A 27940-nucleotide genomic window follows, 5' to 3' on the forward strand; every position below is an offset into this window, starting at 1 on the left:
TTTTATAATAAAGTGTTGAATATCTCACATAATTTATTAAATAGTGTACTGAAAGTGAAAAATAGAATGGTTGAACGGGTACTTGAAGTATGAATTCTACTGAATGTGTATTGCTTTCACAATATCTGAAAGTTGAACCATCATAAGTCAGGAACTGTCCGTTTATACAAAATACACCAAAACTAGCAACAATCCAAATGTCCACTAACGGAGAATTGATCAACAAATTGCAGTATATCTATATAATGGAATGAAGCTTAGCAAGGAAAAGGAAGAATCCACCGATACATGCAACAATATGGATGAATCTCAAAAGCATTTTGATAAATGAAAGCCTGATCCATTCACTCTATACAAAATTCTAGAAAATGCAAACTTTTCTATAGTGATAGAAAGCAGATTAGGAATCACTTGGGGGTGGGGAGAAGGGGAGATTTATTGCAACAGGACACAAGGGAACTTTTGAGGGTTACAAAAACTTTCTGTGTCTTGATTAAGATGCTTACGTGGTTGTATACATTTTCTAAAGCCTACTCAAAAGCATATTTTAAATGGAAGCATTTTATTAGACATAAAATGTCTACAATGTGTTGCAAAAAGGTTCACTTAAACCAAAACCAAAAACCAAATAAACACCCAAATTCCCAAATCCTCAACTAGCTGCTTTTCTCTCAGTCCATTCCTGCTGCTATAACAAAATACAACAGACTGAGTACTTGGGAAACAATAGAAATTTATTTCTCAGAGTTCTGGACCCTGGGAAGTCCAAGATCAGGGAGCCAGCAGATTCAGTGTCTGGTGAGAGCTGGTCTCTACTTCCAAGACGGTGCCTTTTTGCTGCGTCCTGTGGACTGGGTGATCATTGAGCTCTCACATGGCAGAAGCCAGAAGGGGAAAAAAAGATGAAGACTCCAAGAAGCCTCTTTTATAAGGGCCTTAATCCCATTCACCAGGAAGGAGCCTTATGGCTTAATCAGCTTCTGAAGGTCCCACCTCTTAATACTATTATTCCATTGAGGATGTAGTTTCAGTATGAATTTTGGAGAGACACAAACATTCAAACCATAGCACTGCCCATTGTCACGCTGGGTGCAGGGTTATAAAGGGAACATCTACTATACTGAGCTCCCTCCCGGCAAATATGTACTTCAGCTCCCAAGCTTTTACATGGTTCCTTATTGTGTGGAGGAGCAATAGGCCCCACATAAACCTCTACAGGAAGCCTGGGATAGAGGTAGGCTTAAGGGGCCTGCTCTGTGCTCCCTTGACTCTTGGATCCCACTTAGCTTTCTGTGGGGAAGGAAGGGTACCTCCTCCCAAGTAGACAACTTAGCTGGTCTCAGCCACCAGTCTTCCAAAGGGAAGGGGAAGAAGGGTGCAAGGAACAGAAGACACTTGTCCTGCTTTAGAACTCTCTGGAATGACAGGCTTTTGTTTGTTTGTTTGTTTGTTTGTTTTTTTAATTGATGACTCTCTCAACAAAAACACTTGCATGGAAGCTTTCCATGCATTACGTTATTCAAATCCTTATAATAACCCTAACTGTAACTCCTTCTGTTATGCCAGTTTACAGAGGAAAAAGCAAAAGGACCAAAAAGGCTAAGAAGCTGTCTCAAGCTTTCAGAGCTAGTACACAGCAGAACAGAATCCAAGATGCAGGATGTCCAAGCTATGTTCTTACCACCACATGACCTTTGATCCGGGTTGCTCATGCCCATCCTTTCCTCATCACCCTTCCCCACGTGTACTCAGTTGGCAGTGGCAGGCTCATGTTCAGAACACACAGTGCCTAGGCCTGGAACACAGAGTTCTGTTCCCCTCTCTGCTCCAGCTACATCAAGAGTGCCCAAAGTTCAGACTCCCATCAAGTCATTTTCTCTATAATTCAAATACAGAAGTACTTTTAAGAGACATACAGCATTCCTGCTAATCCCGTGTGCTATAAATATGTAATTTATGGGGAAAATGGGAACTCTGTGTCATATCCGAATTGAGAACTATTTGAAGAAAGGAAAAAAATATCCCGTCATATTGAGTCACGGAGAAAAATAACTACTGCATATCATATTAGTAAATAGGAATGTAAAAATAGCTTCTGGGAGGAAGTGTAAATTAAATGTTAATATGGCCTTGAATTTATTTCAAGTATTTTTCATCAAGCATTTGCATTTTTCATTTCCACAACCTGATCAATTTCTCCCTATTAAACCAAGGTCAAATAATTTTAGATGCTAACTTGGAAAGCCTTAAGATCAATGTGCTCGACTCCCTTTCAAAAGAAGAAACATAAGGCATCTTTTCTTTGCAAACAGATATCATGGCGCATAGGGCATTAGTCACTGAAGAGAGAGATGGCGGTGGGGCCATGGCTGCTTTTTCTCTGGCCTGCCCAGGGCATGCAGTTCAGTGCGGGGTGGATGCCTCATTTTTCTTTGCCCACCACTCCTCTTCACATGGAAAGCTGCCCGCCGTACTCTGACTACGTGGTCAAGTGAGTGCTGGCATCTTGGCCACGCAGGTGAGAAAGCCAGCCAAGCAGGTCTCTTCAAGTCCTTTCTCAAGATTTTTTGAATGTGAACTAGAGAAAGAGAGCACCGCAGGGAACACGGGAGCCCAGGCATGGCAGGCAGCTGGGTTTCTGACTGAGTGGGGAAAGTCGTACCGAAAAATCCCTGACGCTCCGGACCAGATTGTTTCCCCAGCCACCAACTTGGTGCCTCCCAAGGATTTTGTTATGTATAGGATCACACATCATAGACAAGGCACTGTGTCAGGAGCCCTGTGGGCTGCTTCTGTCCTTCTGGAACCCAAACTGGAGTCACAGAATCCAAAAATTCTCAGCTGTCGTTAAATAATGAACAACGCTTCCTAGCTCCTGCCCTGCCTCAGGCACTGTGGAAGGTATTTGATACAACTCACTTCATTTAATCCCCACAACAACCTGAAGAGGTAGGGACTATTGAAATCTTCATTTTACAGATGAAAAACAAAACCAAACTAAATTGGAGGCTGTGAGATGTCAAGAAATCTCACCATCACTAAGCTTTTCTCCATTACCACAGGGAAACTATAACCTTGCTTGCTCTAGATCTGGACTCTTTCCTCACCATCCTTGTGTAGACAGGAACTACAAAAACAAATCTAAACTAAAAGCCTGGTGCAAATGACCCCATTTTCAAAACAAAAACGGAGCTGCCAAGTGGGAAGCTGAGCCCAGTAGCTGGGGCCTGGCCAGCATGGCAATCCAACTGGACATTGCACTCACACATGATATGGATTCTGCACATGGGCACCAGGGAGAGCAGCTGAGGGTGGACTTAGGGGAGAGCCTCAAATTTCTACAGTATAGGTTTCTTAAAAAATTAAACCTTATTGTGGCAAAATATACATAAAATAAAATTTACCTTTTTAGGTACACAATTTGGTGGCATTAAGTACGTTCATAATGTTGTGCAACCATCACCACCATGCATCTCCAGAACATTTTCATCTTCACAAAGAGAAAGTCTGTACCCCTTAAACCATGACTCCCCATCTCTCCTCCACCCCCCAGCCTCCAGCAGCTACCATTCTGTTTTATATTTCTATAAATGTGACTACTCTAAGCACCTCATGTAAGCACCTACACAGTATATGCTTTTAATGGCAAGTTTTCAATCACTCCAAGTATTCACCGAATACTTTGCCCAGCATTGTGCTAGCCTTTATGGGGGAAATGTACGCGCTCTCATTCCTGCCACAGAGACCATTCTAGCTGAGCTGTGAAGGCAAGGCTAGCTTCTAAGAAACAACGTGTCAGATGCACAGTACTAGCCTGGAGGACAAGAGAAACTCGGGTGAGGGAGAGATCCTTCTAACATAGTGTAATCTAAGCGGTTTTCATAAGGGTGATGACTCAGTGAATGAGTAGGAGGTTTGGTTGGGCGGAGAGGAGGATTTCGGATTAACTGAATCATACATCCAAGCAGGCAGGCTGGATCATCCTGAGTAGTGCCAGCCAACACCAAAAGCAACAGCATGCTGATAGTTTCTCTGAGGACAGAGCGATACACCCTACATCTGCTTGTGCCCCCAAGCCACACATACTCAGATAATGGTTTGCTTTTCTCCTATGGCAAAAGAAATGCAAAAGAAAAAAATTGACCAGGTACAGTGGCTCACTCCTGTAATCCCATCACTTTGGGAGACTGAGGCAGGAGGATAGCTTGAGCCCAGGAGGATAAGGCTGCAATGAGCTACGATTATGCCATGGCACTCTGGCCTGGGCAACAGACTGAGACCCTGTCTCAAAAAAAAAAAAAGGAAAAAAATTTAAATGATTGAGAGTTGGGGCTTGCTATTATTTTTATAATTATCTCAGAAAACAGCTAAACCAACTCTTCTGTGCAAGTTTATTTTTCCTTTGGCAAAAAGTTTGTAAACACTTCTGAAACTTGCGTGGATGTCTGAACGCGAAGGTCAGGTCACATCAACCCTGACTACGGTTGCAGAGTGAGACCCCTGGAATCATGGTGGGATAAGCCTCCAGAGGTTCACTCTAACCAGTCATACCAGCCCTTTAAACAAGCAGGAGGGAGCCCGACCCCCAGCCTGCCAGTTCTTTGAACAAGTGTGCCAGTGGAGCAGTGCTCCGTGGAGACAAGGCTCTCTGCACGAGGGTTGCCTCCCAGGTCTTTTCCATATCCCCTCCCACCAGATCTGTCTTCTGCTTTTCCAAGTATAAGCCTAATTTAGGGACCCTGGTAGAGAGGTAAGAACAAAAAGGCCTGTACCACTGTTGGTCATATTGGTTTGCCTTTGCTTTCCTGTCTTTCTTTTTATTTCCTCCCCACCTTTCCTGTGTGATGTAGCAGTAAATAAAACTACTCCTGCCTTTACACAAAAGCATTTCTCATTGTGTCTCACAGCAGATAGCTTCGATTCTGGCCATCCATTCAACTGCATGCGTGTTAACAGAAATCGCCAATGTGGAGCTAAGTGAAGTAGACAGAAAGTACACTATGGGCCTTTATGAGGCATCCTAGAACCCTAGGAGAGGAAAAACGTGAGACGGCAGTGAGTGAGTCCTGCCTGGATCCCCTGCCAGCCTCCTCCATCCTTAGGCAGTAGTAGTAGTTTATGGTGAATAGATGTACATAAACCACAAAACAATACAGAGTGGTAGACTAATGAATCCTGAAAAGGAGTTGAAATTCTGGGATAAATCTCTGTACCAGTTCTTCCTAACAGTTCTGAGAAACAGAAATCAGTATCAAATGCCTTGCTGAGGATTTCCATAGGAAAAGAGCCGTTTCTTTCTGCAACCAGTATTTTCCTCTCATTCCAGTGATGTAGAAAAGGTCACCCTGGGCCAGGTGTGTTGGTTCACGCCTGTAATCCCAGCACTTTGGGAGGCTGAGGCAGGTGGATCACCTGAGGTCAGGAGTTCAAGACCAGCCTGACCAATATGGCGAAACCTCGTCTCTACTAAAAATACAGAAATTAGCCGGGCATGGTAGCGGGCACCTATAGTCCCAGCTACGCAGGAGGCTGAGACAGGAATCGCTTGAACCCGGAAGGCAGAGGTTGCAGTGAGCTGAGATCGCACCACTGCACTCCAGCCTGGGTGACAGAGCGAGACTCCGTTTCAAAAAAAAAAGAAAAAGAAAATGTCACCCCAGGGAGCACTACTCCCTAGAGTCGCATGCCCCAGTGACGCTGGCCTCTGCACAGCAGCTCAGGCTCCTCAAATACACCGAGGCCAGTAACACACAGCAGTGAGACATGGGAACCGCAGACCACACTGGAGTTACTTCTTACCAACTCCATTTCCCATCTATTCTCTTGTTGATTACTTCCTGGTACATATTGAACAGGCTGAATCTTAAAAATATCTCAGTTCTGGCCTACAATATTCCAACAGTCCAACTGGTCTACTCAGCTCTAGTCTGTACTTTTTCCAAACACATCCCCCATACTTGCCTGAGGTGGTATATTTAAAACACAGCTCTCACCATGTAACTCTCTTGCCTAAAACTACCTCAGGATAAACTCCAAGCTTAGCGCACTATGTTTCAAGCAAAAAGAGACTTCACATATATAATTACAGTAAAAATTTCCAGTCTCAAAGATAAGTTTTAAAAATTTCATAAGTATCCAAGCCAAAAGCCAACCAACAAAATAAACATAAAGTATACATTAACGTTTTTCTAATAATAAATGGCAGAAAATGATGGCTATGGTTTGAATGTGTCCCCAAACTTTATGTATTGGAAACTTAATTCCCCAAAGCAACCGTGTTGACAGCTAAGAACTTTAAGAGGTGACTGCAGACTCTTCTTGAATGGATTAATTGTGGGAGTGGGTTTGCTCTAAAAGCAAGTTTAGTGCACTCTCCCTCGCTGTGTCTCTCTCTCTTTCCCTCTCTTTCTCCGCCCCCCACTGCCCCATCTCCCCCTCTCCCTCTCTTTCTCCCTCTCCCTCTCCCTCTCTCTCTCTCTCATTCTTTCTTGCCCTTCTGCCTCTGCCATGGGATGATGCAAGAAGGCTCTCACTAGATGCAGTCCCTTGATCTCGGACTTCCAAGATTCCAGAACTGTAGGCTAGATAAATTTCCTCTTTTCATTAATTACCCAGTCTCTGGTGTTCTGTTATAGCAGAACAAAACAGATTAAGACAATGTTAAGTTAAACAATGGGGTAGAAGTGGCCCAGCACAGTGGTTCACACCTTTAATCCCAGCATTTTGGGAGGCTGAGGTAGAAGGATCACTTGACACCAGGAGTTTGAGACCAGCCGGGGAAACATAGTGAGACCCTGTCTCTACCTTCCAAAAAAAATAAAAATAAAAAATAAATAAATTAGGTGGGCACAGTGGCATGTGCCTGTACCCCCAGGTGCTTGGGAGGCTGAGGTGGGAGAATCACTGGCATGCAGGAGTTTGAGGCTGAAGTGAGCCATGATTACGCCACTGCACCCCAGTCCGGGTGACAGAACAAGACCTTCTTTCTGAAAAAAAAAAAAAAAAAGGAAGGTGGGTCTGAAAAAGTCTAAAGGTGAACATTAAAAACAGTTCACCATTTGGGAATGGGTTTTGTTACAATCATAATCAGTATAAAATGAGGACATTATTTGAAAGACACACAGTCATTTATAGTTAGAAAAGCAAAGCCTCTTTATTTTGACATGTTTCTTCCATTACTCTCCCTGCTCCCTTAGCCCTGCTTCCTGCAGTCAGCCCTCAGATTATCTGCATCCTAGTCCTTGTCTTAGTCGTTGCGTTTAGGGAAATCCAAACTAAGAAAGCATGTAGAGAGTGGCCCTAGAAAATAGAAGCTACTTGTAGCTACTTATAGGTCTGAACCTTCAAACCTCAGGATAGAATTCTGTTACTGGATCATTCACCCACCAAACAGTAACAAGGACCTCATTTCTAGTGGTAAGTGGGGTGATGGTAACCCTTGGTGTGCAATAGTATTAGGATTAAGACTCTTACCTGTGATGGCTTAAGATGAGAAACAGGTGGAAAGGGAAATGTTGGTTTATATAGTAGCTTTAGCTGCTCATATATGCATATAATCTCCACAAACAGCTAGTCTCATAGACAACTGGAATAGCCTATTAAAGTTTCAGCTAAAGTGCCATTTGGAGGATGATACCCTGTAAACATGAGATACTGTCCTCCAGAATAAATTGCATGCACTAAATCAATGATTTATGGGTCTGTGTCCACAACAGCTAGGATACGTTAGTCTTCAACACTCTATAAGCTTCCTATTACCACAAAACTTCAATCCATATTGTGTCTACTAACATTCATATAAAAGTAGCTGGACCATACCTTTACTCTCCTAATTCCCAGTTCATCAAACTATCTTCCACTTTTTCCTAGATCAGCTAAGCTTCAAGCAGCTGCTAGCCACTGCATCCATCTCCTCAAAAAAAATTATTCTGAGGTTCTGATGAAGCCCACAGCAAAAACATTTTCCCAGTCAGTCTTTCCCACCCTTGCTCTCCATTCCAGCAACTCTGTTCCCCCGGTCTCATGTCTAATTTTAGGGGGCAAGCTTTTCTTCCTCCTTCTCCTTCTCTCTTTTCCTCTCGCCTTCTCTTCATCCTTCCCTTCATTTCTGTCTTCTTCCTTTCAAACCCAGCCAAGGATGTATATAATTAAGCAAAAACTAAGTAATCTAGGTAATTGAGACAAAAGGAAAATAGAGGGAGAAAAATAAAAGATGAAATAAGAAGGGTAATATTAGCATACAGAGAAGTTGACCACGTGGCACTTGTAGGTGCTTTGAGTTGAACTATGTCCCTGCAAAAGATGTGTTGAAGTCCTAACTCTGGACATTTGTGAATGTGACCTTATCTGGAAATAAGGTGATTGCAGATGTAATCATGTTAAGACACCCACTAGGGTGGGTCATAATCCGATATAGCCAGCATCCTTATAAGGGGCAAATTTGGACACAGACACCCAGGGACAATGCCATGTGATGACAGAGGCAGCGATTGGAGGGATGCAACTGCAAGCCAAGGAACACAAGGTATTGCTACTGCCATGGTTTGAATGTTTCTGTCCCCTCCAAAACTCATGTTGAAACATAATCCCCAATGTGCTGGGAGGAAGAGCCCAGTGGGAAATGTTTCAGTCATGAGAGCCCTGCCCTCACGAATAGATTAATGTAATTATAAAGGGCTTGATGAAGGGAGTTTCTCCTCCTACCTCTTGCCTTCTGCCATGTGATGATGAAACCAGAATGCTCTCACCCATTGCTGGCATCTTGATAGGGAACTTACCAGCCTCCAGAACTATGAGCTAATAAATGCCTGTTCATTATAAATTACCCAGTTTTAGGTGTTCTGTTATAGTAGGCATGAAATGGAGTAAGACAGCCAGCCACCACCAGAAGCTAGGGAAAGGTAAGGAAGTACAAAGGGTACTTCAACAAAGTTCATCAATAATGTGTATCATGCTCAGCGTGGTGGCTCATGCCTGTAATCCCAGCACTTTGGGAGGCCAAGGCAGGCAGATCACTTCAGGTCAGAAGTTCAAGACCAGCCTGGCCAACATAGCAAAACCCTAGCTCTAATAAAAATACAAAAATTAGCTGGGTGTGTTAGCATACACCTGTGGTCCCAGCTACTGGGGAGGCTGAGGTGGGAGAATTGCTTAAACCTGGAGGTTCAGGCTGCAGTGAGCAGTGATCACACCACCACACTCCAGCCTGGGCAACACAGTGAGACTCCATCTCAAAAAAAAAAAAAGTGCATCATGAAAAAATTGTGCATGGATTTCAAAGTTTTTCCACACCAATAAACTGGTACTAACTTGTATAACATATCTGAATAGGGTCCTGTTTGAGGCAAGAAGAAGGATATGACTTCAGTTTGAAGAGTTCACATCAGAGCAACATGAAGTCGGCTAATGCAAGAATCAACCTCAAATTTATGGTGAAGTGTGGGGACAAGAGTGGTAAAATCATCGATGCTTTACAGAAAGTTTATGGAGACAATGCCCCCAAAGAAATTAGATGCTTACAAATGGATAAGTTTACGAAGGGATGAGACAATGTTGAAGATGAAGCCCATCGCGGTAGACCATCTACGTCGATTTGCAAGAAAAAAAATTCATCTTGTTTGAGCCCTAACTGAAGAGGACCAACGATGAAGAGCAGAAACAATGGCCAACACCACAGACATCTCACCTGGGTCAGCTCACACAATTCTCACTGAAAAATTTTAGTTGAGCAAAGTTTCTACTCAATGGGTGCCAAAACCACTGTGCTCAGATCAGCTGTGCAGAAGAGCAGAATAAACAATGGGATCATTTCTTTGAAGAATTGGAACAGAAGATGAAACATGGCTTCACCAGGATGATCCTGAAGACAAAGCACAATCAGAGCAATGGCTAACAAGAGAAGAAAGTTACCGCGGCAAAGCAAAAGCAGACCAGTCAAGACCAAAGTTCTGGCAACAATTTCTGGGGATGTTCAAGGCATTTCACCTGTTGACTTTCTGAGGGGCCAAACAACAATACCATCTGCTTATTTTGAGAGTGTCTTGAGAAAGTTAACCAAAGCTTTAGCGAAAAAACACCTGGGAAAGCTTCACCAGAGAGAGTATTTCTCTACCACAACAGTGCTCCTGCTTATTCCTCTCATCAGACAAGGGCAATTTTTTGAGAGTTCCCATAGAAAATCATTAGGCATCCACCTTACAGAGCTGACGTGGCTGTCTGACTTCTCTTTTTTCTAATTGATATAGTTTGAATATTTGTCCCCTCCAAGTCTCACGCTGAAGTTTGATTCCCAGTGTTGCAGGTGGGGCATAATGGGAGGTGTTTGAGTCATGGGGGCAGATTCCTCAAAAATAGATTAATGCCGTACCTGGGGGGTATGAGTTCTCACTCTTACTTCCCTGCAGATCTGGTTGTTAAAAAGAGTCTGGCGCCTCCCTCTACTCCCTCTTTCCTCTTCTCTTGCCATGATGTCTGCTCCCCTTCCCCTTTTATCATAAGTGGAAGTTTCCTGAGGTCCTCACCAGAAGCAGATGCTGACACCTTGCTACTTGTACAGCCTGCAGAACTGAGAGTCGAATGAGCCTCCTTTCAGGTATCCTTTTATAGCAATGCAAAATGGACTAACACACTAATATTAAAAAAAAAAAAAAAAATGGCGGGCATGGTGGCTCACGCTTATAATCCCAAGACTTTGAGAAGCCAAGATGAGAGGATCACTTGAGCCCAGGAGTTCAAGACCAGACTGGGCAACATGGTGAGACTCTGTCTCTACACAAAATACAAACTTAACCAGGCATGGTGGTGTCTGCCTGTCTCTGCTACTTGGGAGACTGAGGTGGGAGGATTGCTTGGACCCAGGAGGTCGAGGTTGTAGTGAGCTATGATCACACAACTGCACCCCAGCCTGAGTGGCAGAGTGAGACTCAATCTCAAGAAAACAGATGTAAAGTGTACCCATTTTTCTTCAGTTAATGATGTAAGGAAGACTGCATTGACATGGCTAAATTCCCAGGATGCTGGGAATGGACTAGATGGCTGGTATCATCGCTTACAAAAGTCTCTTGAACTTAATGGAGTTTATGTTGAGAAATAAAATGTGTATTTCTCATTTTTATCTTTTAATTCCATTTTTCCACAACCTTTTTGAAGTCCCCTCATATTCTTCCCTACAGGTTCCAAAGGTAACATAGCCCAGCGGACACCTTAATTTTTACTTCTAACCAAACCTCCAGGACTATGGAAGAATAAACACCTGTTGTTTTCAGCCAATCTGTTTGTGATACTTTGTTGTGGCAGCTCTAGGAAACTGATAAGAGTAGATATTCAACATTGGACTCAGTCCTCCCAGCAGCCAAAGCAGGAGACATAATCCACAGTGGGATTAAAAGGTCTCATTTGTTCAGGGCATGCAGCGCTTTTCATGACACGGAGAGATCAGAGAAAGTTCTCCTCTAGATCCTGCAGAGAAAACACTGTGGGATGCAGTAGACAGCTGTAGCAGATGACATCATGACACTAAATCTGATAATGAAGTTTATGCATCTGTTTCCTACAAGGTGCCTCTCTGAAGGCAGATGGCACTACCCCAGGGACAGTTTAGTAAAAGCACATCCAGGAACCAGAAAGGAAAGAGGGGACATTGCCATCAACCTTACAGAAATTTAAAAAAGTATAAAAAATACTATATTATGAAAAAGTATATACCAACACCTTAGATCATATTGATGAAATCAACAAATTCCTGGAAAAAATACAAACTACCAAAACTGGTAAGAAGAAATAGATAATCTGAACAGACAGATAATAAATGAAGAGATTGAATTAGTAATCAACCACCTATGCATAAATCAAAGCCTGGGTCCAGATGGTTTCACTGTTGAATCTACCAAACATTTAAAGAAAAATTAATAGCAATTCTTCACAAACTCTTTCAAAAAATAGAAAAGAGCACTTGTTAACTCACTTTGTGAGGCTGGTATTACCCTTATACCAAAAACAAGATAAAAACAGCCCAAGAAAGAAACCTACAGACCAAAAGCACATCTGGGATGCACCACAACAGTGTGGTCCAAAGAACACAGCTCCATAATTGCATGTCTTTGAGGCAATCTTCATAAATATTTTTCTCAAACTGGGTTTGGTTTTGAGACAGGATCTCACACCATCACCCAGGCTGGGGTATGGTGGTGTGTGTGATCAGGGCTCACTACAGCCTTCACCTCCTGAGCTCAAACAACACTCCCACCTCAGCCTCCTGAGTAACTGGGACCACAGATGTGTGCTACCATTCTGGGGGGGATTTTTGTATTTTCTTTTTTTTCTTTTTTAAGAGGTGATTTCGCCATGTTGTCCAAGCTGGTCTCAAACTCCTGGGCTCAACTAATTCGCCTGCTTTGGCCTCCCAAAGTGCCAGGATTACAGGCGTGAGTCGCTGCACTGGGCCCAGCCTCAAACTGGGTTTCTGATAGCAGATTTCAAGGCTGTAATTTCTGAAGAGAATAGGGAGAGTAAATATTCTGTATTTCCAATGAAATGCAGGTCCTTACTTTTTGCCAACTTCCAGGGCAGGGGACAGAAATGAGATCCTCCTGTGAAAATTAAATGTTATTTATTTATGGTTAAATGTGTGATGAACGTTAGGGGAATTGTCACTACCAAGAAAGTAAGAACTGAAGGTTGTTTTTCTTGCTGAAACTTGAACAAAGTATGTAGGGCAAAGAAGAAAAGTTATTAGATATTGAGACATATTTTGTAGTTTGATTTTAAATGTAACACAAGAAGGAGATTTCTGATTACAAGAAAATTTAAGAATTTAGAAAAATATTAAATTTAAGCATTGACTCACAAAATTTAAGAAAATTTAAGCACTGACTCACAAATAAGATAAGCTCCTTTTATCTGACTTTGAAAATACATCTCGTTAAGATAATAAGCATATAATGCCAGGAGTCCAATCCTACTCCTTTTCAAGCCTTGATAAAATGCTACCACTTTCAAAACTATGTAGCCGTTCTCAATTTATTATGGCACTTGAATATTTCCTCTTACATAATTTTTTACTTTCTTCTTGGAGTTGCATGTGTCTTACTGTCATACTGGAGTGTAATCCTCTTGAGGGCAGGAATAGTCTCCAGACTCCTGCTTAGGCTTAAGATAGTGCTTTGCCTATAACCAGCACTTACTAAAAACTCCTCTGTGAACTAATGAAAAGATCATGTATCTCATTACGTGGTCAGTTTAAAGTTAAATGGATTCTTTTAGACACTCAAAGTAATAAAGCTTCTTCTTAAAAGAACTGCCAGATACAGTAAACTGTACAAATTTGTTCAAATATTTAAACATGAATTAGAGATGACTTTAACCTGATTCGTTTACACTAGTTACTTTTCTTTTTTATTTATTTTATTTTATTATTACTTTTTAGACAGGGTCTCACACTGTCGCCCAGGCTGGAGTGCAGTTGCACGATCTTGGCTCGCTGCAACCTCCACCTCTGGGTTCAAGCAATTCTCCCACCTCAGGCTCCCAGGGAGCTGGGCTTACAGGGATCCGCCACCACATCCGGCTAATTTTTGTATTTTTCTAGTAGAGATGGGGTTTCACCATGTTGACCAGGCTGGTCTTGAACTCCTGACCTTAAGTGATCCACTCACCTGGGCCTCCCAAAGTGCTGGGATTACAGGCGTGAGCCACTGCACCTGGCCATTTATACTAGTTACTTTTCTTTTTCATGTTTTTATTGATACAAAATATTTGTACGTATTTATGGGGTATATGCGATATTTTGATGCATGCATACAATGTGTAATGATCGTCAGGGTTATCAGGATACCCATCACCTTGAACATTTATCATTTCTTTGTATTGGGAACATTTTAAATCTTCTCTTCTACTCAACATCACTAATTAGCAGAGAAATGCAAGTCAAAATGACATCACCTGTTAGGATGGCTATTATCAAAAAGTCAAAAGACAGCAAGTGTTGGTGAGCATTCGAGAAAAGGGGACACTTGTACCCTGTTGGTGGAAATGTCAATTGGTGCAGCCATTATGAAAAATAGTATAGAGGTTCCTCAAAAAATTAAAAATAGAACTACCATATGATCCACTAATACTACTACTGGGTATATTTCCATAAGAAATAAAAACCCTATCTCCCAGAAGTATCTGCAGTCCCATGTTAATTGCAGCATTATTTACAGAAGCCAAAACATATGGTAACAATCTAAGTGTCCATCAACTGATGAATAAAAAAAAGAAACTGTGGTGTATACATACACACACACACACACACACACACACACGGATATTATTCAGCCTTAAAGAAAAAGGAACTCTTACCATTTGCAACAACATAGATGTCTTAGAGAAGAGTATGCTAAGTGAAATAAGGCAGACACAGAAAGACAAATACTGCATGATCTCATGTATATGTGGAATCTTAGAAATTAAAGTCAAACTCATAGAAAAAAATCTTCTCTTCGGCCGGGTGCACTGGCTCACGCCTTTAATCCCAGCACTTTGGGAGGTAGAGGCAGGCGGATCATGAGGTCAGGAGATTGAGACCACCCTGGCTAACACGGTGAAACCCCATCTCTACTAAAAATACAAAAAAGTTAGCCGGGCGTGGTGGCAGGCGCCTGTAGTCCCAGCTACTTGGGAGGCTGAGGCAGGAGAATGGCATGAACCCAGGAGGCGGAGCTTTCAGTGAGCCGAGATTGCACCACTGTACCCCAGCCTGGGCAACAGTGCAAGAGCCATCTCAAAAAAAAAAAAAGAAAGAAAGAAAGAAAAATATCTTCTCCTCTGGTTATTTGGAAATACAATGTATTGTTGCTAACTATAGTCACCCTTCTGCGTTATCAAAAACTAGAACTTATTCCATCTTATCTGTTTGCTTGTACCCATTCACCAGTCTGTCTTCACTCCCCTACCCCTACACCCTTCTGCTCTCTACCTCCATGAGATCAACTTCTTTAGCTCCCACATGAGTGTGAATATGTGATTTTTGCCTTTCTGTGTCTGACTTATTTAACTTAACAAGATGGCCTTTAGTTCCCTGCATGTCGCTGCAAATGACAGGATTTCATTCCTTTTTATGGCTGAATAGTATTCCATTGTGTATATATATCACATTTTCTTTACTGATCTGTTTATAGACTTTGGTTGATTTCATATCTTGGCTATTGTGAATAGTGTGGCTATAAACGGGGGTACAAGGATCCCTTTGATACATTGATTTCCTTTCCTTTGGATAAATAACCAGTAGTGGGATTGACGGATCATATGACAGTTCTATCTTTAGTTTTCTGAGAAGCCTCCATACTGTTTTCCATAATGGGTGTCTAGATATACATTCCCACCAACAGTATACTCATTACTTTTCTTTTTATCAGATGTCCACAGCTATAAAGTGTCCTTTGGGCCTGAAGAACAGTAGTAACCTAATAGTTGGCCTTCACATTGCAAAATTATCCCTTTGAACAGCAATCCCCAACCTTTTTGGCAACAGGGACTGGTTTCATGGAAGACAATTTTTCCATGGACGGGGTGGGGAATGGGTTCGGGATGATTCAAGCATATCACATTTATTGTGCACTTTATTTCTATTATTATTACACTGTAATGTATAATGAAATAACTATACAACTCACCATAATGTAGAATCAGTGGGAGCCCTGAGTTTGTTTTCCTGCAATTAGATGGGCCCATCTGGGCGTGATAGGAGATAGTGACAGATCATCAGGCATTAGATTCTCATAAGGGGCACACAACCTAGATCCCTTGAATGCACATAGTTCACAATTGTGCTCCTGTGAGAATCTAATGCCCCAGCTGATGTAACAGGAGGTGGAGCTCAGACGGCAATGCTAGTCATGGGGAGCGGCTATAAATACAGATGAAGCTTCCCTCTTTTGCTTGCCCCTTACTCATCTCCTGCTGTGCCACCAGGTTCCTAACAGGGTACAAAGGGTACTGATTCATGGCCCGGGGTTGGGGACCCCTGCCTTTGAAGACACTCAACCAGTTTCTTCTTCCGAAACCATTATTGGAAAGATGGATTGTATTATTCTACCCAGTTATTTCTCGTCCTCCTTTTAAGAGTATTATTCAGCTCACTTATTGTTGATAGGGACAGAAGACAGGGAACTACTGGGTAGAATAAGGCAGTTCCCTGGCAAAGGCCCCACCCTCAAGCCTGGAAACCCATGGCCCTAAATGAAGAGAGGCATTCCTGCCCTTGTGCCCAAAAGTTACCTTTTGGCCCTCCATGACCCCCTATCCTGTACCCAAATAAACTCCAGAAACCAGGCTCCAGCAGCAAAAGATGAGCAGATGAACAGAAGAGCAGAAGAGCGGCAGGTAAAGAGAAGGAATGTTAGGAGGAGTTCAGCTGGGGACAGTCAGAGAATCCACCACTGGACGGTCAAACTCCAGGGGAAGATCATCTTCCTACTCCATCCCCTTTCCAGTTCCCCATCCATCCCACTGACTGCCACCCCTACCACCTAATAACCCCCACCCCACTACTCTACTTCACCAGCATTCACTATCCTTCAAGTCCATGTGTGACCTGATTTTTCTGGGAGGGGGGACAAAAGCTCGAGATACAGAAAGCTGTCAGACTGACCCTCTGCGCTTGCAAAAATGCAGAGGGTCTATTGAGCTGATTAACACTTAAGCCGTCCGCTGATGGTAAGGCTGACAGAGCACACTGTAACACAAGCCCATTTGGGCTCCAGGAATCACAGGCTCCTGCCCCTGGACACTGCAATGGGGCTGGAAGCCTAGCGCCCCAGCTTTTGCACCCCAGCTTCTGCACCCGTCCGTCTGCATGCTCCACCTCCCATAAGGGGTTTCAGCAGGGCAGAGACCGAACACACCAGCCACAGCCCTGTTGCATGTCCTGCAAAGGGCGGGGAAAACGGGGAAATCAGGGAACTCTCCCGTTTCATTGTCACATGACTTGCAAGGCTTCCTTAAGAGAGGGGTATACTTCCCCACCCACTGACAGCAAGTTTTGACCAACAGAACCTGAGCAGAACTGAGGCATGCGGAATGTGAGTTTGAGGAGCAGCTTGTGCCAGTCACGTACAAGAGCTAATCGTTACATTTCCAGGAATTTGGCAAGCCACTTGTTAGACTGTTTGTAGCTTGAAATCGGCCATGGTGGGAGTATTAACATCACAGAAATAGCAAACACTACAAATCAGGACTTCCCCGTTCTCCCTCAAAGTTGGTTTACCAGCCCAGCAGGGAGCACGACCCAGAAAAGTTGATCTTTCAGCCTGGAGCCGGGAGTGAAGAAAACTGGTGGAGTACTACGAAAGATCCCTTCAGCCACAGTAATTCGCTTGAGAAATGGACCTTGAAGCTACTCAGTTGCAGGGGTTGTTCGTTACCTGAGTATAATCTAGCCAAAGCTGGTACACCATGCTGGTGTTTTGGTGAACACCAACAAGCGCCGCCTTCATCTGTCCAGACCTAGGTTGGAGGGATTTCTTTTAATAACTTGTGACATCATGTGCCTGCAGCCTGCAAGGATGCAAACCGCGCTCTGAGACTCAGGCCCGGGAATCCAGGTCTTGGAAGGTTAATGCAAAGTTATAAAACAATAGTTACATTTCAACCACACTCAGCTATTGCGTCATCTTTAAACCCTGGCCAACACAAGTCTGTCGCTCGCGGACCTTGGTGGTTTCAGAGCGACTCCCCTACCACTTTCGGGTGAAGGCCACAAGTGACGGCCCCCCTTTCCCCGCAGACGTGTGAATGGAGCGCTGTGTCTTTAAGTGCGAAGCGCGGAGGTTTTCCGTCCGGGACAAAATGTCAGCTAGGCGCCTGGAGGGGGATCTACCATCCCCGACTCCCGACCAGCCGCCGGCTCCGGCAGCGTTTCGCGGGTAATGGGGTGAGTGTGGGCTTCGAGACTCGGTGGGCGAGGCGGGCCGGGCCGGGCAGCGGGGAGCGCGGGTGAGCAGCGACCGCGGACGCCCCCGCCGGCCTCCCTGGCACCAGCGCGGGGCGTGCCCTTCGCTGAGCTGCCCTTTCCCGGGCCGGCTGTCGCGATTGTGAGAAGGCAGGTGGGCCCGGGATTCTGCTGCAAGGCCCCACTCACCATCTTCCAGTACCTCATTCTTGCCCCTTCCCTACACTCCGCTTTCGACAGGCTTGTTCGGAATGTGGAAATTCGTTGCCACTCTCCTGCTCTCCCTTTATTAAAGTTGTCTGATTACAGTCTTTTTACTGGGCAAGCGGCTGGGCGCTCTGCAGTGGGTTCTTTCTGTAATTGGGACTTACTTGGTGTCGCCCACTTTCGGAGGGAGAAAGTGAATGCAAGCCAAAAGCTTACACCAGAATCCCCACCCCTCCCCCACCCCTCGTGGCCCCCAAACAAAAGAATTTTCCGCTCCTTTCGGAGTCCGCTGGAGCAGTTTCTGTGATTTGTTGCACTAACCAAATGTCCGAGGTTTACCAAAGCAAAAATCCCCTTGAAGGAAAAAATAAATACTTACCACTAGTCGAATTTCTAATTAGCCAAGACTACAAAGATAAGGTGTTTAAGAGAAACTGCTGTAGAAACAACTTAATACATTAACCTAATTAGGGTAATTATTTTCTGCTCTTTTTATTCATATATTATGATGACAGCTTTTGGAGGCAAGAATAGCTTGAGGCAGCCAAGAATTTTAAAAAGTAGACAGCGATATATATTATAAAAAGACCAAAAGCCCAAGCCAGGTAGTTCTCAATCTAAAAATTAAATTAAAAAATCTTTGAGTCACAAAGGCCTTCAAAGTAGGGCGGCTTTAAATTCCTATAACTCAGATTAAATTATGCATTTTTACAAGATAAAATGGATCACTACCTTAATCTTTAGGACCATATCTATTAAGCAAAGTAATGCAGGCCTGAAATAAAGGTCCACTTTAGGGGCAGAACATGTCACAATTTTCATTTTAAAAAGTGCATTAATAGAGTGCTTTTCTGCCTTTTAGCTAATGGTAGAAATATCTAAGAGTTTGGCTTATGACATTTAAGAAACATCTCTGATTCACCACATAATTACCTGTGAGTCCGGTGTATTTTTTACAGTCCACATATAACCTTTTTCTAAACTTTTACACATTTTACCATTTATTTCCCCAACTCAGGTTTTACAGTTTGGAGGCATTTTTACTTGTCTTTTAACTTCAGCTAAGCCTTCAGCCTGGTGATTCCAGACTAATTTTTCTAATTGTCTGGATCTGTTTATAAATAGATTAATATATGGCAGTAAATTAATATTTCAACAGAGATGGACGGATAACAGATGAACTGTGGTTTTCTTGACACTTCAGTTGTCAACTCTAATTACTTGTATTAATTATTTTGTTCTACTTTGATTAAAGTCACTGGTGGATGAAGTAAATGTTTTTAGTGTTTCCACATAAGTCTGTGTGAATTTCACATGAGTGTGAAGTTCTCATCTAAGATCCAGGCTCAACCAACATATATTGGTTTAAACTCTGCCTGGTTAACCCAGCTACAGTGAGTAGCCTTGAGTATGAAAGGACAAATAGAAGTGTAATTAATTACTATGTCCTTTTGAGAACAGTGCCTGGTTCTTTGGCCTTTAGCCTGTCAAATATTTTTTTATGTGCACAAGCATAAGTATAAAATAATACAATTAACTTTTGTGGGTGCTTTATAGGATGACTGTCAATATTACAGTCATACCTTGTGTATGTATATGCCCATATTTCTACAGATTATTCATCCAGGTTTTGATTTCTTCCTTTATTCTTTATACTGGCATTCAGGGACATCATACCGAGGAATCTGGGATTGAATCTCATAGTGTATCAGGATAGAACCTCTTCAGAAATTGAGTCAAATGGAGAGATAATTAATGTGAATTTATTGTCTTCCACAGGCTTAGATTTAAGAACTCCTTCCAAATAATGGATACTCAAATGAAACTCAGCTACAGCAAGTGCAGAGGCATGGTACCAGCAACACTACTCTCTCTCTTTCCTTGAAATATCTAAAATCTGCATTTGTCTTTTCCGTTTTTTTCACCCTGAAATTGCACTCAGAGATTTCCACTGTTAATTTCATGTTAGTAGTGCTTTTATTTAGCTTCAAGAAACTTTCTTTTAAAATAGGAGCTTGGAAGCCTCCTTGTACAACTGAGGAACTGGAACTTTATTAGAGTCGAGTACTAAGGGTAATGTGTTTTGGTGGTGGATGACAATGCGGTTGTGCCCTGTGGGGCATGGGAGGGGAAGGGATGCTGAACTGCATGAACTTCTGTGTTAGGGTCCCTAAGACATCAGCTCCCAGGAGCTGCCCACGCCCACCCCTTCCCCAGTGGAGATGATGTAATGGAATTCACCCAAAGGAGCGAGCATTGATTTCACCTTTACCAGTCTGTTGGTAGTCTGCTTTCGCGCTGCTGACAAAGACATACCCAAGACTGGGCAATTTATAAAAGAAAGAGGTTTAATGGACTTAAAGTTCCACGTGGCTAGGGAGGCCTAACAGTCATGGCGGAAGGCGAAAGGCACTCCTTAGCTGACTGCGGCATGAGCTAGAATGAGGGTCAAGCGAAAAGGGCTTCTTGTTTATAAAACCATCCGATCTCATGAGATTTATTCACTAGCACGAGAACAGTATGGGAGAAACCGCGCCCATGATTCAATTATCTCCCACCAGTTCCCTCCCACAACACGTGGGAATTACCGGAGTACAATTCAAGATGAGATTTGGGTGGGGACACAGCCAAACCGTATCACACAGGTATCAGAATTATTGTTGGAAGCATCTTTCCCAACCAGAGGGTACGCTTCCTGAGGGCAGAGACTATGTGACGTTCCTCTTGGAATGCTTGGCAGAAAGCACGCACCTGACCTTAGCAGGTGCACAATGAGCATTTGAATGAGAGTTGGATGGAGTGGATGGATGTAAGCAAAATACTCAAATTCATTGGCACCTTTGTGTTAGTTCAAAAAAAATTTCAAGGAAAAATTAAGGGAGCTGTTACTTTTCATTTTCTTCTTATTAGCTAACCACAGAATTAATGATACGCATTCTCATTAGGTATTTGATAAGGAAGAAATGCATATCACAGGGCTTTGGCTAATTAAACCTCCTCATTATCTTATTTTACCTTAGTGATAAGCAACCTATTTTGCATGAAGGTCAGTTTAGGAAGTGAAAATAAATTTAAGGGGTAAGGGCCTTAGATCTGTTACTCTTTTTTATTTGCTCTTTGTACTCAAACAACTCCCAAGGGGATTCCCCCAACTTAGACTACTTACTTTGTTCAATAACATAATGTCAGATGGAAAAATAACTGCCTTTTAACCACTAAAATCTTAACGTGGATGTGTCTGAGTAGTAAATATCGGTAGTTTCTTTTTTGTTCATGCCTTGAATTTATATAACACCGGAGAGTCCAACAGTGACATCATTTGCACTGTCTGATCTCAGCCACCTGTTTAGAGGCAAATAATCTTATTTCTCTTGACAGCTGGGAAGAGTGAGACTCGGGTGAGCTGGGGCTAAAGAAACAGAGTCAGGTTCATTTCATTTAATGCAGCATCCCCCAAGTGTCTACTCTGTGCCAGGGAGATGAATGGGATGAGCTCTTCTTCCGTGACGTCCTGGGTGTGCCTACAGAATCTCCTTCTGCAGAGCACAGCAAACCACGTGACAATGAGCTGCCCCACACGCTGGGTTTCCTCCTCCAGGCGGCACAGCAGTGGGCTTCCCCATGGGACTGTCCCACCAGCCTCCACAGTTAAGGCTGGGCTGGCCCTGCCTGAGCTCACACGCCTGAGGAGCCAAGGGTTGTTTTGTTTTTTTGGTTTTTGTTTTTCGTTTTTCTGAGATAGGGTTTCGCTCTTGTTGCCCAGGCTGGAGTGCAATGGTGCAATCTCAGCTCACTGCAACCTCCGCCTCCCAGGTTCAAGCGATTCTCCTGCCTCAGCCTCCAGAGTAGCTGGGATTACAGGCATGCGCCACCACGCCCAGCTAATTTTTTCTATTTTTCGTAGAGATGGGGTTTCACCATGTTGGCCAGGCTGGTCTTCTGAACTCCTGACCTCAAGTGATCCACCTGCCTCGGCCTCCCAAAGGGCTGGGATTACAGGTGTGAGCCACCGCACTCTGCCCCAGGGGTTGTTTTGTAAAATTATTTTTTATTTTTGTAGAGATCCTGTGATATACACACTTTCCCTAAATGTATACACGTGATCACATGCATGCTTTCTTAGCATCTTATTGCTTTTGCTTTTGTGTTTACCTCTTCCCCTTCTCCCTTCTTTCACATCAGTTACCATTGCCTCAACCCATAGTATCTCCTTTATTTTTCTTCATCTGTATCTGTATATTGCCTATACAGATATGTGTATTACTTAATAATAGTGGGATCATATTATACACTCTTCTGCATCTCTTTTCTCCCTGAACAGTTCCTCCAGATATCCTTCTAAGACATTGAACAGAACTTCATGCTATTCCTCTTTAATTGCTATATAATATTCCCTGATATATGTGCCATTTATATATCTGCCATTTTCCTGGTGGCAGGCATTCCCTTGCTTCCAGTTTCTTGTCACCCTACATGATTCTGTAATGAACATCCTGACACAAGACTGTGTTTATTGGTGCTGTTAGTTCTATAGAAGAGATCTCCAGGAGTAGAATCTCAGGTTATATCTTTTTTTTTTTTTTTTCCCGAGACAGAGTTTCGCTCTTGTCACCCAGACTGGAATGCAATGGTGCTATCTCGGCTCATTGCAACCTCCACCTCCCGGGTTCAAGCAATTCTCCTACCTTAGCCTCTCGAGTAGCTGGGAATATAGGCACCCGCCACCACGCCCAGCTAATTTTTGTATTTTTAGTAGAGAAAAGGTTTCACCATGTTGGCCAAGCTGCTCTTGAACTCCTGACCTCAGGTGATCCACCTGCTTGGGCCTTCCAAAGTGTTGGGATTATAGGCGTGAGCCACCGAGCCCAGCCTCTGTTTTTAATTAATATAGAAACTGCAGCCGGCCCTATCACACAGGTATCAGAATTATTGTTGGAAGCATCTCTTTCCCCACCAGACGGTACGCTTCCTGCGAGCAGAGACTTCGTGACATTCCTCTTGGAATGCTTAGCAGAAAGCACACACCTGACCTTAGCAGGTGCACAATCAGCATTTGAATGAGAGTTGGATGGAGTGGATGGATGTAAGCAAAATACTCAAATTCATTGGCACCTTTGTGTTAGTTTTTTAAAAAAATGTTCAAGGAAAAATTGAGGGAGCTCTTACTTTTCATTTTCTTCTTATTAGCTAACCACAGAATTAATGATATGCATTCTCATTGGATATGCTCATGACTGTAATCCCAGCACTTTGGGAGGCTGAGGCAGGTGGATCACTTGAGCCAGGAGTTCAAGAAAGACCAGCCTGGGTAACATAGACCCCGTCTCTACCAAAAAATACAAAAATTAGCCAAGCATGGTGGCATGCACCTGTAGTCCCAGCTACTTTGGATGCTGAGGTGGGAGGATCGCTTCTTGAGCCCGGGAAGCAGAGGTTTGCAGTGAGCCATGATTGTGCCACTGCACTCCAGCCTAGGTGACAGAGCAAGACCCTGGGAAGGAGGGAAGGAAGGGAGGGAGGGAGGGAGAGAGGGAGGGAAGGAATGGCCAGAATGCTTTCCTAAAATCCATCCCATCTTCACTAGTAATTGAGGAGAGTGTGTTTTTTCTCTATCTCCCTTGTAACTTTGGCTGTTAGACCTCTTAATGTTTCTTGGTGTGATGGATGTAAAATAATACCTTCCTGCTACTTTAATAGCATTTCCATGAATATAAGTGATGTTGTGCACCTTTTCACAAATTTCCTGGCTATTTGAGTTTGCTGTTAGGTCATTTGCCTACTCATATTTCTCGTCTGTTTTTCTATCGGGCTCTTTGTCTTTTTATTGTCAGTTTGAAGAGCCCTTTGTGTGTTATGGTTGTGGCTGAAGTGTCTGAAGAGCTTTCTCCCCCTCCACATTGCAGGGGCAGCTGAAATGCACTCGGGTTGTTTAGCAGAGCTAACCAGGCTGTTACGGTAGATACTGAGACTGAGGATTGTATTGAGCTAGAATATAGCCGCATGGTGTGGAGGACTGAGAAGGTGAGGCAGTTCTGCCCCATGCTGCCTTCCACCGGTTACGACCTCCAAAATCGAAGGGCTGCCCAGGCAGAGGATGTCCCCCTGCCACCCTCGGAGGGGCAGCGCTGTGCTGGCCGACATTTGTGAGGCTTCTACTAGGTCAAAAGGATTAAGACGTCAAAGTCAGTGCTTCTCACCTTGTGCCCACTTTAACTCCTAACAGATGGCATTCACCTGTGCAACACTCCCTCTGGGCATTCCAGTTTTTAAAGAAACCCGGAGAGGTAAAAAGCATGACAATAATCGGTCACCTCTGGCTCTATTAGGGCCACATCAGTAAGGATGACTCTCAGACTTTGGCATAAGTAAGACAATCTGCGGGTTTATGTGCAGTTTCCAAGCTTTAGCTCAAGCATATCAGAATGCAAAGCAATACTCTTGATGTTATAAGAAACGTTTACATCCCTTTTAATACTCTGTCCACTTTTGTGTTTGTCCAGTAATAAAAAAGGACCTCGGGAAAGATCAGATTCAATATAGAAGGAAATAGAAATTTTAAAAAAGAAAAAAGTATAGAAAAAATTCTAAGTCAAGTTAGATAATTAAAAAAATGTTTATAACCCTTACATCTTACTCTGTTTAGCAACCATAATGTTACATAATCATAATATTTACTGGCCACAAAAATACCATTCTTGAAGGTGGTCTGTAACTCCTCATCCTACTTTCCCCCACTTTTGAGACTTTAGCAATGTAATAAATCTCTTGGGGGAAAATGTAGCCTTTAATTTCTAAAGATTTTTTATGCTAATTGGTCTTTATCGTGAGTGACCATATTTAAATCAATGCCTGTATATCAGAAGACATGTAAATAGCCATTTCCTTGTTAGAAGATGCATGGTACTTGTCTTTTTTGATGATTCTGGCAGATCTGTTATCTTTTTTAAAAAATGAGATATGTTAAATGTCATACCTGATCCAGAGTGGACTTGCTTGGTGGGAAAAATAATACTTAGGTTTAGAAAAGTACTGTGCATCTCTAACAAGACTATTAGCAACTGAATTCATAGTTTACACTAAATGCTTCTGTTACTATAGCAGCTTATTTTTCCTATTCTCATCTTTGTCTTCAGTTTTTTCCAGTTGTGTTTAACAAGAAGGATTCTGGAACTTTGTCATGTCCATGGCTGCTGGTTCAAAATCTGACAGCATGAGCAGCATTGATCTCACTGTGCCTGGGTCTCACCTTGCCCTTTTCTCCCTGAAATAAGTTCTCAGAAGAGCTCAAGAAGTCTGTCATGTGTTTTCTTCTCATTGTTTTTCAACTTTCAAAGCAAATTTATCTAGAATCACACATTTGGTCCTTTGTGAACTTACTTCCTAAGGAATAAACTTTGCCTTTTTTTGTATTCCCTTTTCTTTAATAGGTTATTGCAGTGGTGAATTATTTTCCTAATAAAAAAGACTGCGGTGACAGTCATTGCATTATGTTTGGATCCTTTTAACAGATTTTGTGTTGAACAAAGCAAGACATTATTACTTCTATTTCTTTTTCTTCCTTAATTAAAAGTATTGAGCAAACTTTGTATCTTGCAAATATGTAGAGGGGATCTTTTAGTTAGCACAAACAATAAAGAAAACTAATTTTATTTGTTTTATTCCTTGGGTATCTATGAAAGGGTTAGAAAAAGTGAACGAAGGCATGGCGCTGCTCATTATTTCTAGTATCTATCTTTAAGGTGGTTTGAATGCATTTCTTTCACTGGCCTGCCTGTCCTCTGAATTTACTCCTAGCACTGCTGATGGTTCTTCGGAACTCAGGAATCGTGTTGCATGCATTGTTTCTACCCGTGGAACCTGAGATGGTTGGAAACCCTGAGGCAATGACAGGGACCCCAGAGTCCTTGGGAAATGACCCACTGTCTAATTTAAAGGTAAAACTTTAGAGTGCTGCTTTGGACATTGCCATTTCCTAAATGTGCATATCTTAAAAGCATTGCTTTCAGTACTGCCGATTTTCTCATGGTAGATTGTTTTTATAATCACAAAAACATATTTTTATCTTGAAAAGCATACAGTCGTTGAAAGCTTTTTAAAAGGCTGTTCACCACTGGCTCTTCCACTCCTGAAGTTTAAGCAACAAAATTTTCATTCCCAAAGCTTTTTTTCTGGTCATTGCTGAAGTGTGCTGTGCAGCACCCAGAGAAGACTGCATAAGGAAGCCTCGCTGTTATTCTGAAGACAGTACCTTTTTTATTGTTGTTGTTATTAAGAAAGGAGAGACTAGTTAAAGCTAACACAGACACTGCACGGAGTTAGCTAGTTATTTCCGTTCAAGCAGCTTAGCCTCCCGCTATTAGTAGAAATACTTGTTGACTAGGGATCCACTTGATTTCAAAGAGGATTCCTAGTATAGGAAGGGCTAGACATTTTTAACAGTTTTTTTCCTGAGGAATCAACACTTAATACTGAAGATTAACTAGAAACCTAGACACCTATCCACACTATAGGATTTTTATCGGTAAGAAAATGGAGGGCGGCATGCTTTCTCAGACTAACTGTAGTCTAGGAGCTGTGTGCGTGATCCTAACACTCATTATTATTCTTCCCCTGCTCCCCAGCGTGCGGGCGCCGCAGAATGAGGAGTGGCGAGCCGGCCTGCACCATGAACGAGGCCCGCGGGCTAGACGACGCGGCGGCACGGGGCGGTCAGTGTCCGGGACTGGGGCCGGCGCCGATGCCTCCCGGCCGCCTGGGGGCACCGTACTCCGAGGCCTGGGGCTACTTCCACCTGGCCCCAGGGCGCCCCGGGCATCCGTCGGGCCACTGGGCCACCTGCCGTCTGTGCGGGGAGCAGGTGGGCCGCGGCCCGGGCTTCCACGCAGGGACCTCGGCGCTGTGGAGGCACCTGAAGAGCGCGCACCGGCGGGAGCTGGAGAGCAGCGGCGCCCGGCGCTCACCACCTGCCGCGCCCTGCCCGCCGCCGCCCGTCCCTGCTGCGGCCCCCGAGGGCGACTGGGCGCGCCTGCTGGAACAGATGGGCGCACTGGCCGTGCGCGGCAGCCGGCGGGAGCGGGAGCTGGAGCGGCGTGAGGCGGCCGTGGAGCAGGGTGAGCGCGCCCTGGAGCGGAGGCGGAGGGCGCTGCAGGAGGAGGAGCGCGCCGCGGCCCTGGCGCGCCGGGAGCTGCAGGCCGAGCGGGAGGCGCTGCAGGCGCGGCTGCGGGAAGTGAGCCGCCGTGAGGGCGCCTTGGGCTGGGCTCCCACTGCGCTGCCGCTCAAGGACGACCCCGAGGGGGACAGGGACAGCTGCGTCATCACAAAGGTCCTCCTGTAGGGGTGTGGCCACTTCCCCACCCCAGGCCAGCGCTTCTCCGACCAACGCCTTCAGCCCCCGCTGGCACCGAAGCCAGGCCCGAAGCAGCCGCTACTCACTTGGAAGCTCCAGCTAACTGTAGGGCCTTCCGCGCCCGAAGGCTTCACCTTGAGAAGCACTTCGAAGCCAGAGCAGAACCAAAACTCACTTCCATGGGGTCACCTGGGGTGCCTGGGCGGCCTTTCGTGGGCATGCACGCAAAGGATGGGGTGGCACACGGAACACCCGAGAGCTGCAGCAGCCCCGTGAACCCAGACCTCCTGGTGCCATGACCACTTAGGGCTGGGAACCCGAACCTGGTGACTTTGAAAGGATAGAGAGCTTCATTCCATACCAAAGACTTACCACACCATGTGCCTCCAACAGCCCAAGGTGGAGGGTGCGGGGAAATGAGAAAGCTTTTTACCCAAAAAAAAAGAGTTCCTAATGCA

General features: G+C 43.9%; 1 protein-coding gene and 1 long non-coding RNA gene across 3 annotated transcripts; one reads left to right on the plus strand and one right to left on the minus strand.

Moving 5' to 3' along the window:
- Window positions 1–17965, minus strand: LOC105551162. Its single transcript, XR_001007828.1, has 4 exons — window positions 17403–17965; window positions 6534–6626; window positions 4867–5028; window positions 1–867 (listed from the first exon to the last, which is right to left on the minus strand). It is a non-coding gene; the product is annotated as an uncharacterized LOC105551162 (long non-coding RNA).
- ZBED3 (zinc finger, BED-type containing 3) lies at window positions 17706–27940 on the plus strand. Of its 2 annotated transcripts, XM_011996302.1 has the most exons (3): window positions 17706–17911; window positions 25931–26070; window positions 26758–27940. In XM_011996302.1, exon 3 carries the CDS (start codon window positions 26775–26777, stop codon window positions 27468–27470), a length of 696 nt encoding a protein of 231 aa, XP_011851692.1. In that variant the 5' UTR covers window positions 17706–17911; window positions 25931–26070; window positions 26758–26774; the 3' UTR covers window positions 27471–27940. The 2 variants fall into 2 exon arrangements, with proteins under 2 accessions (XP_011851692.1, XP_011851700.1); XM_011996310.1 differs by lacking the exon at window positions 25931–26070 and having other exon boundaries at window positions 17839–17911.

The sequence above is a fragment of the Mandrillus leucophaeus genome, unplaced genomic scaffold (genome assembly GCF_000951045.1).
Source record: "Mandrillus leucophaeus isolate KB7577 unplaced genomic scaffold, Mleu.le_1.0 Scaffold114, whole genome shotgun sequence".
NCBI lineage: Eukaryota > Metazoa > Chordata > Mammalia > Primates > Cercopithecidae > Mandrillus > Mandrillus leucophaeus.

Coding starts and splice junctions, on each gene's coding strand:
- ZBED3 (XM_011996302.1), top strand. CDS start 26,775: ATGAGGAGTGGCGAGCCGGCCTGCACCATGAACGAGGCCCGCGGGCTA.